Source organism: Megascapheus bottae, chromosome 28 (genome assembly GCF_031878675.1).
Source record: "Megascapheus bottae isolate mThoBot1 chromosome 28, mThoBot2.hap1, whole genome shotgun sequence".
Lineage (NCBI taxonomy): Eukaryota > Metazoa > Chordata > Mammalia > Rodentia > Geomyidae > Megascapheus > Megascapheus bottae.
In genome coordinates this window covers 4,100,344-4,113,778 of record NC_143536.1, presented here as the reverse complement: position 1 = coordinate 4,113,778, position 13,435 = coordinate 4,100,344, and the positions used below count along the sequence as shown (strand labels likewise).

Below are 13,435 nucleotides of genomic sequence, written 5' to 3'. Positions count from 1 at the left end.
CGGTGGGCGGGGCCGGGGAGGGGCGGCGCTGCCGGCGCGGCCCGGAACACGCTAGTGGAGCGGAAGATGGCGGCAGCAGCGGCAGCTGCAGCCGGGACCCCACTCGGGCTGAGGCGGAGAAGCCGCCGGCTCTGATCTCGCTCTGGCTCCGGTGCGCGCGGTGGAGCGCGTCCGAGGCCCCGCGCGTCGGGCAGGGGCGGCGGCGGCGACTGCGCGCCGCCCTGAGGAGCGCCCCGGCCGCGGCGCGGCGGCGGCGGCGGCGGCGGCGGCGGCTGAGGAGAGAGCCGGCTCCGGGCCTCCGCGTCCTCCCGCTGTCCGGAGCCCCCGCCTCCTCGGGGGGGCGGCGGCGGCGATGTTCTCGGTCCTCTCGTACGGGCGGCTGGTGGCCCGCGCCGTGCTGGGCGGCCTCTCGCAGACCGACCCCAGGGCTGGCGGCAGCGGCGGCGGCGGCGGCGGCGGCGGCGGCGGCGACTACGGGCTGGTGACGGCGGGCTGCGGCTTCGGCAAGGACTTCCGTAAGGGCCTCCTGAAGAAGGGCGCGTGCTACGGGGACGACGCGTGCTTCGTGGCCCGGCACCGCTCGGCCGACGTGCTGGGTGAGTGTCCGCCGGGCCCCGGCCCCTGCGCCCGGCCGCCTCCCGGGGACTCCCTGGCGCTGGGCTCCCGGGGCTTCCGCGGCGGGCGGCGGCGGAGTCGGGGCGCTCGCCGGCGGGCAGCGCTTTACTAGCGAGCGGGCGCCGCGCCAAGCGCCTCGAGGCGCCTTTTCTGTTAGGATTCCTCCCCCACCTCACTCCGTCGCAGAGCTGGGGGGGGGGAAACTGAGGCGCGGGGCTGTCGTCGAGCCATGTGCTCAAGGTCACCGCCAGGGAACGCGCGACCCATCCGTCCTCTGTCCACAGCCGCACTTGCTCACTTGGCGGCGGCGGCCCCGGGCGACCTCGGCGACACCTGCCAGCTCCGTACCGCGCTCCGGTTTCCTCCCGCCTCCCTCCGCCCGCTGCGCGCCCGGGGATTCCGGCCGCTCCGCGAGCTCCCGACGCCACGGCCTGGCCGCCAGCCGCGGGATCCCGAGCGGATGAACGAGCGCTCGCCCCAGCCCCCTCACAGCCCTGCCGCGATCCTCACCACATTTTCATGCTTTTTTACGAGTCTCGCAGTGGGGGGGGGAGAGGACCCGCTGGCCCGGCGACAAAATCCTCACAGTGCGTTCTTTCAAATTGATCTTGTCCGTCTTGAGGTCACTTAGAGTGGCAGGCAGTCTCCTTGACCCAAAATAGAATGGCCGGACCTGTTGGGAGCGGGCAGCCAAGACAGCTTTGGGAAGTGGTCACAGCCTCTTCAGAAAGGTCACAGGTGTCCTCTGAGGCCTAGGCACTCTGGCTACACCTTTGTCGGGGAGGAGGGGGAGTAGGATTCACAAGCAATGCTCTGCAGGTTGGGGGTGTGCTGTGGAAGGAGAGGCCATGAAAGCTCTCTTAGTCAGTCACTTCCTTTGAAATTGAAGGACATGCTGTCATTGAATTTAGGTTCAAATGTCACATTTTGGTTTCACTTCTCAAGTGATGTTGTGTTATTGGTTACTTGAAATTTCATAGGCTAGAGCAAACTTGGGCATTGGAATAAATGATGCTGTTGGATTTTTTTGGTTTTGGTGGCAATCATTTTTTAATGTGATTTCAGAGTGACTGGTAGTGTAGTGTTTGTGAACACAAGACTGGAAAGGTTGTGCTCAGTTTAATTAATAAGTAAGTGTTCGCATTACCTGGTCTGGGAACAGTCTCTTGCTGTTGAGGCAGCATTGCTGATATGAGCTTTCCATAGTCTCTGTAGAAGGTCAGGTAGATAACATGTAGAAGGTTTACAAATCCATGGTGGCAGCTGCTTGATGGTCGCAAGAGCAGTCGCTAACTATCTTTCCCGTTATATTCTGAAATGCTTCACTAGGTGAGGGCAAGGCCTGTGCTGCTTTTGAAGTTGCAGCCAGGCTGGGAGGAGGGAAGCTGTCAGCTGTAGGAAGGTAGCTTGTCTAGGCCTTTGGGTCCATCCTCAAAATACACTATCTAAAGTTGTATCCATAAACGCACAGGATAGGAGATATGAGCCATTGAAGTTCACCTTATAAATCCCCTTATAAAAGAGACTTGTGAAAATTGATTTGATGAATGATTTGGGAGTATTGCAGTGCCCCTCTCTCCCTCATCCACTGTCCATGGTTTCTTTCCCATGTTTTTTTTTTTTTGTCGGTCATGGGACTGAACTTTGGGTCTGGGTATTGTCCCTGAGCTTTTCAGCTCAAGGCTACCACCCTATCCGTTGAGCCACAGTATCACTTCCAAGTTTTCTGGTGATTAATTGGAAGTCTCACAGGCTTTTTAGAACTGGGCTGGCTTTGAATTGTGATCCTCAGATCTTAGCCTCCTGAATAGCTAAGATTACACTCGTCAGCTACTGTGCCCTGCTCTCTTTCATGTTTTTGATTACCTGAGATTTGAAAGTATTAAGTTGAAAAGTCCCAGAAATGAACAATTCCTAAGTTGAGTGCACTGCTGGCTAGTATTTGGATCTTGCCCATCTGTGAATCTATGGAGGATCTTTTCTACTGGTTTGTTCTGAGGTGGGATCTTGCTGTTTTTGCCCAGGCCTAACCTGCTACTTCTGGGCTGAAATGATCCTTCTTCCCCTGCCTCTGGGAAAGTACCGTGAGTGAGGGAGGGAAAAACCACCTTGTGCTGCCAGGTCCTCATCCTCCCACGTCTTCATTATTAATCTTACCCACTCTTAATTCCATTGCCCACCCATTTTAGGGGACAGGTAGGGAGAGTGAAGAATTTACAGACTTTATTATTTATTACAATGTATCATTTTAACGGTTATCTTTTATTAGGTATTCTCTTATTGTACCTAATTTATGGTGTATATGTATAAAGAAAAATGTAGGATTCAGTTCTCTCTGGTTTTGGGTGTCCACTGAGAGGTCTTGTATCCCCTCCCAAGAAAAAGGGAGTGTACTTTCTGTGTTTAAATGTAGTAACTCCCTATTTTAAAGCTTGATTTAAAAATTTCAGAATGCTGACTTCTGGAACATATTTACAAAAGTAAGGGAAATTTCACTCAAACCCATTCTAAAGAAGGATACATGTAATTTCATGCTCTAGCATGCTGGCAGAAACCTGGCCTAAGTTGAGGTTGAGCCTTGCCCCTAGTTCTGCCACTCATGATTATAGGTGGGGGCTTTTTAATCTAAGCCTTATCTAGTCTAGAGGACAAGAAGAGTGCCTGCTAGTCTTTCAGGAGTGCAGCTTCTAATCCTACTTGCTTTTGTTTGGAAAACATGGTATTCTAGACAAGCACTCTCCCAGTAGGCCAAACTCCCAGCCCCCAAAACATGGTATTCTAATTTTGGTCCACTAATAACATGCATTACTTCTGTTCTTGTGAACACTTCAGTGGAATTCTTTTGTTTTATATCTAGCACCAAACCAGTGTTTCTCTCTTTCTCTTTTTGGCCAGTCCTGGATCTTAAACTCAGAGCCTAGGAGCTGTCCCTGAGCCTCTTTGTGCTCAAGGATAGCGCTCCCACATATGCTACAGTACTACTTCCAGCATTTTCTGAGTAGTTTATTGAAGATAAGAGATAAGCACCAGTAGGACAATGATCTTCAGAGCCTGTGAACCAGTGTGCTTTAATAACTACTGATTTGCCAGGCACCAGTGGTTCATGCCGGATCAAGGTTTAAAGCCAGCCCAGGCAGAAAACATCTTGTGGGACCTTATTTCCAGGTAACCACTCAAAAACTGGAAGTGGAACTGTGGCTTAAAGTGATAGAGCTCTAGTCTTGAGCCCTCAAGCCCTGAGTTTAAGCCCCATGACTGACCAAAGAGGGGTGGGTGGGGGAAGGAATCAAGCTGGGCATGGTGGCTCACACCTGTAAACTTAGCTACTTGGGAGGCTGAGATTTGAGGATCAAGGTTCAAAGCCCGTCAAAGCCAACGGCACAAAAGGACCTGAGACTTTTATCTCCAATTAACCTCTAGAAAAATGGGAAGTGGGGCTTGGTTCAAGGACAGGGTGGTAGCCTTGAACTGAAGAGCTCAGGGACAGTGCCCAGGCCAAGTTCAAGCCCCATGACCCACAAAAAAAAAAAAAAAAAATCATTGTCCTAGGACTCTCTCCCCAGAAAAATGTGCAGACTTAAAGGTGTGCTCAGGCTTTCAGAGACTTCACTGACTATCCACAGGCCACCTACAGGTCCATGCTTGGCAGTCCCAGCTCTGTGCCTTTCCTGAAAGTAATGCTACCAGACACAGTGACACAGATGGTTGCTTTTGTCACCAGGGAGTCACAGTCAGCCACATTTGACAAAGATCACACACACATGTTGGCACACATGTAAACACACATGCTCACACATATGTAAACACACATGGTGTGGGAATATCGTGGTACAGGTTTTCCAAGCCTGTCCTGTTGTGAAAGAGCTTTTCCAGAAAGCCATCTTGAAAGTCACCTAAAACAACTTCCTAAGTAGCCTTGTTTGATCTTAGCCCCTGTATGAGCCAGTTCGTCTGATGGTGACTTCTATTTTATTGACTGTATCCCAGGTGGTAGATGGGACAGATTCTATCTTGTTGGGATGTAATGAATCTTTAATGCTGCCTTCAACTCTAGAAGCTGGAGTTACAAACTGACTTGTATTAAAATACCATGTTGATTATTCAAGAAGCTGAGATCCAGAACATTGTCACAAAGCCAAATTGTGCAAAAAATTCCATGAGATTTGATCTGTAATTAAACAGCAAAAGGCAGGGCTAGAAGCATGGCTCAAGTGGAAGATTAGCTGAGAAAGAGCAAGTGTGAGACCCAAAAGGCTATGTTGAATAATAATAAAGCTAGATTGAGCCCCAGTGCTTTTGCACCTTCTAGCTTTAAACATACTTCATTTTTTTGCCATATTAATTGCAATCCAGATTATTCACTGTGGTCACTCAGGACTTGTTAGGAATGGAAACTATTTTTTTAGTGTGAGACAGAAAATGCTGTTTTGATTTCTTAATTTAGAGTTATCTGTCCTATTAGTCATGCTGTGACTAAAAGTACTTGGTGCTACATAACATTTTTGTAGTCCCCCCTGGATATCTTTTAGGAAAAGCTAACTATGGTGGGTGTGGTGATACATAGGCACCACTCCTCTCCCTTGGAAAGTTGGCAGAGGTGCTTTCTTTACTGGGTTTAACAGGAGTAAACCAGCACTAGCTTGAAATCTGCATTTTTCTTGTTCCTTCTTCCCTGTGATTAATCCTAAGTTCTCTTATTACTCTCTATGATATGGCTTGCTAGGTTACAAAATATGATAGCTGCCACCGCCCTAAGCTACTTAACAATGGGATCATAGGCTGGTCAGAATTGTAAGAGTTAGACAGCTTGGCATCCTGTTCTTTCACACTCGTGTTAAGAACACAGGCCTACAGAGATTTAACTTTAAAGTTAGGCCACCGGTTATTGGCAGAACTGAGGCTAGCACCTGCCCTCACCATCTCCTTGGAACATGCCATTGTACCTATGGTTGGATTTTCATGACAGGATAAGTAGACTGTGAGCCAGTTTGTCTGTTGGTCCTTCAAATCTTTGCCCACTCAGGGATGTGTGTGTATAACTTTTTATGCCCTCTGACTCATAACTAAAATGCAACAAAAACTCCTTTGCATGCCAAGCCACGGTTTACACAAACCATTTATTTGAAAATGGCAGTGCTCAGGGCACGAGCACTGTCCTTGGACTTTCTTCAAGGCTAGAGGTCTACCCTTGAGCCACAGCACCACTTCCAGCTTTTTTCTATGTATGTGGTGCTGAGGAATCAAACCTGGGTCTTCATGCATGCTAGGGAAGCACTCTACCACTAGGCCAAACTCCTGGCCCCCCCCTCCTTTTTTTTTTTTTTTCTTTTTTTGGCTAGTTCTGGGGCAAAAAACTCAGTCTGGGCACTGTCCTTGGGCTTTCTCAAGGCTAGCTCTCTACCACTTGAATCACAGCGTCACTTCCTGCTTTTTCTTTTTTTTTTTGGTTGGTCATGGGATTTGAACTGTGGGCCTGGGCATTGTCCCTGAGCTCTTCAGCTCAAGGGTACCAACCCACCCCTTGAGCCATAGTGCCACTTCCCATTTTCTGTTAAGTGGAGATAAGAGTGTCACGGACTTTAGTGGCTGGGCTGCCTTTGAACCGTGATCCTCAGATCTCAGTAGCTAGGATTATAGGCATATGCCACTGGGCCCATTACTTCCTGCTGTGTATATGGTACCAAGGAATTGAACGTAGGGCTTTGTGTATGCTAGGCAAGCACTCTACTTCTAGGCCATGCTTCCAGCCTAGTATTTTGTATAATCACAAGGTTGTGCAACTTCATCCACTATCTAGTTTTAGAATGTTTTCATCCCCTCAGGATACCCTACTGCTACTCCCCCATTTCCTTCTCTTCTAACCCCTTGTACAGAAAGTAGATTCCATCTCTGAATTTTTCTGCTCTGGCCATTTAAAAAAGTATAGTCATGGTACTGTCACTTTCACTTAGCATGTTTCCAAAGTTTGCTTTGGAGCACGTGTCTGTCTTCATTCTTTTTTTTATGGCTACATAACATTCCATTTAATGCATATACCACTTTTTGTTGGTCCATTCCTTTGGTGGCAATCATTTTGGCTGTTGTGCTTTACACATTTATATTTAAAAGTTTTTGTGTGGACATGTGTTTTTATTTTTATTTTTTCAGGTATATACCTATGTAAATTTGCTGAATTATATTGTAGCTGTTTAACTTTGTGAGATACTCTGTGTGTGTGTGTGTGTGTGTGTGTGTGTACTCAGGCAGAGCTCAGGAAGCCTAGGACTTGTTCCTTAGTTTTTTCCCCTCAAGGCTGGCACTCTTTCACTGGAGCCACAGCTCCATTTCCAGTTTTTTTTGGTGGTTAAATGGAGATAAGAATTTCATAAACTTCTCCTCCCCCCGTATACTTTTGTTCCCTGGGCTGGCTTTGTACCTGGATGCTCAGATCTCATCTCCCTGATAGCTAGGATTACAGTCATGAGCCATTAGGCATCCAGTGATGCTTAGTTTCAATAGAGAATTATTTTACGTAGTGGAAAGTATAATTTAAATGGCAGCAACCAGATATGTAAGATCTGTTACTAGCCAGTATTTTAAATGTTCCTGACTTCATAATGATCAGTATGCTTTCTAGGGAAGAATGTGGAATGTTAAGAAAGAAGGGAGCTGTCCAGAACTAGTAGGCAGGCTTTATTAAGTTGTATGGGGCTTTTCTGAATACTCTGGCATTCTGTTGTAAGATTTTGGGTTGATGGATAGACAAATGCTGCTTGCTGTTACAACTTCTGCTCAGTGATACTTTCCTTATTTTGCTATAAAGATAGGTCTATTGTACTTTGTTTTCAAAGTTTCCTTATTTGTTGTAGTTTCAGAAGTTGGTTTCTTGGTTCACAAGTCTGTAATTTATTTATTTATTTTCAGTCATGGGGCTTGAACTCAGGGCCTGAGCACTGTTCTTGGACTTTCTCAAGACCAGCTCTTTACCACTTGAGGCACAGCATCACTTCTGACCGTTTCTATGTATATGGTACTGAGGAATCGAACCTAGGGTTTCATGCATGCTAGGCAAGCACTCTACAGCTAGGCCACGCTCCTAGCCCCAAGTCTGTAACCTTTACTTTCAGCTTCTTTCAATTTGTTAATAACCTCTAGAGTCTTTCTGTGAAGCAAGAGATTGGAGTTGAGAAGGGCAATTGTTGATATTTTTCTGGAGACACATTTTGCAAAGATTTTAAAGCATAGAGAAGAGAGGGTATACTTGGAAGCTACTTGTGGAGGGAGAGGGTTGGGTGGAGGAGGCCATTCCTGAACTTTAGCTTGGCTTTATAAACTGGGCAATACATAACCTAAATGGTTGCAACAGTGTCTAAGTGGAGTTTGCACTGGTGTGTGGCTCCAGAACTCCACACCAGGTCAGCATATGATCAGCAGCCATGTCCTCTGGATAGGTCAAATGCTTATGTCGCATTCAAAGGACGTGTCAAGTTCATTTTGTGTAGTTTCCTCATATCTTTTAGAGAAGCCTTACCTGGGGCCCATTCAGAGTTTTCAGGAAAATGCGTTGGGAAAATTAACAGTCTTCTATTTCTGAAGAAATTTGACTTTAGTCAATTGAAAATAGGATGTCTTGTGACTTTCAAAATTAGTTGTTGACTTAGGGTTTCTTTTTAAGAAGAGGTGCCCTGCATCCTAGGCAGTAGGTTTTTTTTTTGTTTTGTTTGTTTTTGTTTTGGTCATTAGCAGTTACATTTTAAAGTTACCTTATTTGGAATTGTTACAGATTTTAAAAATCTTGTGATTAATTGGAGATAAGAGTCTTATAGACTTTCCTGTCCAGGTTGGCTTGGAAACCATGGTCCTCTTATTAGCTTCCTGAGTATAGATGGCTCACTAGGGCCTGGCTGTTTTTTTGTTGTTATTCTTTTTTTTTTTTGGGTGAGTCATAGGGCTTGAATTTGGCCTGGGCACTGTCCTTGAGCTCTTCAGCTCAAGGCTACCACCCTGTCCTTGAGCCAAGCCCCACATCCCATTTTTCTAGAGGTTAATTAGAGATAAGAGTCTCAGGTCCTTTTGTGCCCAGCTGGTTTTGAGGCTGGCTTTGACGGGCTTTGAACCTTGATCCTCTGATCTCAGCCTCCAGTGTAGCTAGGATTAAAGGCGTGAGCCACCAGCTGGCTTGTCTTTTTGTTCTTGAGCTGCCAATTTGATCTAGTCTTCTTGTTAATGTGTACTACATTCACTGAATAATGAATCAGTGGTCTGCCCAACCAGAGTTCTTCAAATGATAAGGATAGAGTTTTATAAATGCATCTACAGGTGTATAGTAATTTATTTACTGATTAGTTGGATCAGTATACAGTGGGTACTAATCTGTAATTATCTTATTTATCAAGATTTCAAATTAAAAATGGTTGACCTGACATTTTTATTAGTGGCTTAAAGGAGAAAAACTTTCTCATCCTGTTATAAGTGTTAGCAGTCTTAAACTGAGGTAAGGGCAGGGGAGGGGGGGGTAGTGTTTTTGCTTTCTGAGCCATTGAAGTGACTGCAAGTATTCATGTAACTATGCAGTAAGAGTGAGGAATAAGGTGAGAAGCTGGAAATGGAGCTCTTCAAAACTAGTTGGTGCAGTACATAAACCATGCTTTGTGGGCCAGGAGTTTCGCCTGGTGGTAGAGTGTTTGCCTAGCATGCACGAAGACCCAGGTTCAGTTCCTTGGTACCACATACATGGAAAAAGCCAGAAGTGGTGCTGTGGCTCAAGTGGTAAAGTTCCTGACTTGAGGAAAGCCCAAGGACAGTGCTCAGGCCCTGAATTCAAGCCCCAGGACTGGAAAAAATAAATAATAAAACATGCTTTGTAAAAAGTGAAGTATACCTCTTTTTTTTTCCAATCAGGAATTGGTGAAACAGGCTCCCCCTCCACTTTTTTTTTTTTTTTTGCAGTGTGATTTAGGTTCTCAGGTCTGGAAAAGGAACTTGGGAGAATTTGTCCTGCCCCTTGTTTTGCAGACAAGGAAATTAAGCTTAGAGAGTTAATTGAGCCATAGCCCTCGATGAATGAGCAGTGACCAAGAAAGGTAAAGTGCTATTTCCCTCTACTTCTTTGCAATATATGTCCTCAGCCTCTGTTCTCCACAGTATGAGTAAGTAAGCTCCCTCCACCTCCCCCAACACACTGCCTTGTGCCACACCCTGTTCTGTTTAATGCTATAGTGGCAGTCTGCACATCACATCCTGGTGTTCTTACTTTTTATGTGCTATTAACTTTGTTAACTAACTCACTGCTTGCTGGTTGTTTTCCTGTTAGTCCCTGATATGGGGTACTATTGAGAGTTCACTTAGAAAAGAGACTGAGCTGAATACTTGTGGCTCATGTTTGTAATTCTAACTAGCTTAGGAGGATTAATGAAGTTAGTCAGGTCTCAGGAGGCAGAGATCTGAAGTTCACAGTTTGAAGCCAGCACGGGCAGGAAAATCCATGAGACTGATCTCCAGTTAACCAGCAAAAAAGGGCAGAAGTGGAGCTGCTTGCTGCTCAAGTGGTGAAATGCTAACCTTGAGCACAAAAGAGCAGCTCAGGGACAAGGAAGGCCCAAGATTTGAGTTCAAGCCCAAGGACTGGCACCAGAAGAAAAGGGAAGAAAAGAAAAGAGAAACCAGCCTAGTGTTAGGGAGTCCTGTGGCTTTTTATTTTATTTTGTTTCTTTGAAGGAAGCTATGTGAAGTGTTTGCTTTTGTTTTTATGTGGTGACTTTGAAGAGGCAGCACATGAAATGATACTAACTCAACAGTTCAGATTTCAGAAGGGTGCAATCTTCCTTTCACCTTGGCCTCTAGCTGCAAGGTCCTTTCTCTAGCTGCAAGGGCCCTCGCCCAGGAGAACAGGCAAGCAGAACTGCTGGTTTCTTGTGTACCTTCTAGATTATATTTACTTATACAAGCAGTAAGGATGGCCTACACATGGGAGAGATCACTAGAGGGGCACTCTGGGTGGAGCATTGTTATAAAACAAGTGGGGGCGGGAGTTTGGCTTACTGGTAGAGTGCTTGCCTAGCATGCAAGAAGACCGGGGTTCGATTCCTCGTCATACATAGAAAAAGCTAGGAATGGTGCTGTGGCTCAAGTGGTAGAGCACTGACCTTGACAGTACTCAGGCCTTGAGGTTAATCCCCAGGACTGACAAAACAAAACAAAACAAAACAAGTGGAGCACAGAGGAGGGTATAATGAGAGAACAGGAGGTAGTGGAAATAGTCAGATGGGGAAACAGTTTGAGCCTGAGAGGGTTCATTTTAGCTGGGACAGTGGAAGTCATTGGGGTCCAGATACTATATATAGACAGAATCAACCTACAGGGACTCAGTGAGCACAGACATAATCAGAAAGGAAGAAGGATAGGAGCTGGTTTTAATGGTCTATACCTGCAAGAGATTCTAGCTTGGAAGTTTTAAGTGGTGGACTGCTGCCTGGGCATGGAAATGCAAGAGGACGGATCAAGTTTGGGAACTAAGATGAGACTGCTTCATACAAGAGGCATTTCCAAGTCAGGGTTACCTGCCTTTGGGGTGCTTGCATCTGGCTGGCTATATTAAGTCCTGGGTGTGGGGCTGGGTACTTACTAGTCACCTATGCCTGTCCTGGGTATGTTGGCTGGGAATGGAGCTCCACTGGTCAGTCCACAGGGCAGAAGGGGTGGAGAACTGGTGTGCCAGGTACCAGGCCAGCCACTGGGGTAGAAAGAGTTATAGAGGTACAGGAATTGTAGTGATCAAACCAAATGAATTCGTATACTTTATATATTACTGATTATTTGAAGATTTTCCATTTCTAGGGAGAAATCTTTCTTACCTGACAGTAAGAGCTTGCACAGAAGAGAAGTTGTGAAATGAGATTATTTCACATTTACTTCTGGGGGGAAAGTAGGCATTTCTTCAAAGTGAGGTGAAGCTTTATATTCCTTATTTCTCAGAACTTGAAAATGCTACCTTTGAATATTTAATGAGCTATTGAATGGTGGTGCATGTGATTGCAGAAGCTGAATGGTTCTTCTTTTATGTGTTATCTGAGAGTGAACTCTGTCCCTCAGTTGTGACCACAGACAAGTATGTATAGAGCTGGCAGCCTACAAACTCTTCTAACTGTTGCTGGCTGGCTTCACTGACCTGTGGCTGCCTGCCTGCCTGCTTTCCTTCTTTCCCTCCCTCCCTCCCCCCCTCCCCCCCTCCCCCCCTCCCTCCCTCCCTCCCCCCCTCCCTCCCTCCCTCCCTCCCCCCTTCCTTCCTTCCTTCCTTCCTTCCTTCCTTCCTTCCTTCCTTCCTTCCTTCCCTCCCTCCCTCCCTCCCTCCCTCCCTCCCTTCCTTCCTTCCTTCCCTTCCTTCCTTCCTTCCTTCCTTCCCTTCCTTCCCCCTTGGTCATGGGGCTTGAACTCAGCTTGAATGCTGTCCCTGAGCTTTTTACTCAGGGTTAGTGCTCTATTTGAGCCACAACTCCACTTTCAGTTTTCTGGGGGTTAATTGGAGATGAGAGTCTCTTGGACTTTCCTGCCAAGGCTGGTTTGAACCACGATCCTCAGATCTCAGCCTCTTGAGTAGCTAGTATTACAGATGTGAGCTGCCAATGCCTGGCTAGTTGGTGTTTCTTAAGACAGGTTAACTCGCAGGGTAGGCGCAGACTGAGATGAGATATGAGGATCATGGTTCAAAGGTAGCCCAGGCACAAAAATCTGTAAACTCTTATCTCCAATTAACCACCAGGAAACTGGAAGTGGTGCTGTGGCTCAAATTGGTAGAGCTCTAGCCTTTAGCAGAAGAGCTCAGGGACAGCACAAGACAGGTTAACTCACTTGCTGAAGATTTGCTATAGTGGAGCACTGGAGCAGGTATTTGGAACAGAGTATACTGTTCTAGACCAGTGCTGTGAGTTTGGAGATAAGACTCATCTGAGGAATGAAGATCTGGAAGCTCAGAGGCCACCAAAGACACCTCCTTTTGGTGTTGAGATCCAGAATTTGCCCTGGTTCTATCATTTCAGAGTTTGATACTCAGGTGGTTTTTGTAGAATATAAATACTGCAGTTACTAGCCATACCTAAGGAACAAAACTCCTTAATTAAGACATATAAGAAATGTCTCACAAATTTTTGTTGACTTGGTTAGTGGAAGATCTTGCCTTGCTTGGAGTTCCCAGTGCTCAGGTTCTGGTGGCTTTGTGCTGATTAATGGTGACAGTTTCCTGCGCGAGTGTTGCAGGCAGGCGTTTACCTGGAGGTCAGATTTCCTCAGTGTGGAGCTGCACCTAACCTTTGTGACTTCTACTTTCTACCCCTGCCCCATCACATTTTTTTTTTTTTTTTGGTAACTTTGAGAGATTTCTTGGAGGAAAGAAAGTTAAAAGAATTAGATTTTAAAAATGTGATTTACCTGGGCGCATTGGCTCATGCCTGCAATCCTAGCTACTTCAGAGACAGAGATCTGAGGATCAGGATTTAAAGCCAGCCCACCCAAGCACTAAAGTCCCTGACACACTTATCTCCAATTAATCACCAGAAAACCAGAAGTGGTGCTGTGGCTCAAGTGGTATAACACTAACCTTGAGCTGAAGAGCTCAGGGACAGTGCCCAGGCCCAGAGTTTAAGCCCCATGACCTAAAACAAAACAAAACAAAACAAAAGATCTTGATTCTTGATTTAAGAGGCAGACCTTGGGGCCGGGAGTTTGGCCTGGTGGTAGAGTGCTTGCCTAGCATGCTCGAAGACCGGGTTCAATTGCCTGGTACCACATACATTATAAAAAAGTTGAAAGTGGTATTGAGGCTCAAGTGGTAGAGCTCTAGCCTTGA

At 46.4% G+C, this 13,435-nt stretch overlaps 1 protein-coding gene across 1 annotated transcript in view; it reads left to right on the top strand.

Moving 5' to 3' along the window:
• Positions 1-301: 301 nt before the first annotated feature.
• The window catches only part of Pptc7 (protein phosphatase targeting COQ7), a 34,705-nt gene continuing 21,571 nt past the window's right edge, over positions 302-13,435 (top strand). Inside the window, exon 1 of the mRNA XM_090320045.1 lies at positions 302-596. Coding sequence (XP_090176171.1) covers positions 353-596 — 244 coding nt within the window. The 5' untranslated portion in view covers positions 302-352. The remainder of the gene's footprint in view (positions 597-13,435) is intronic.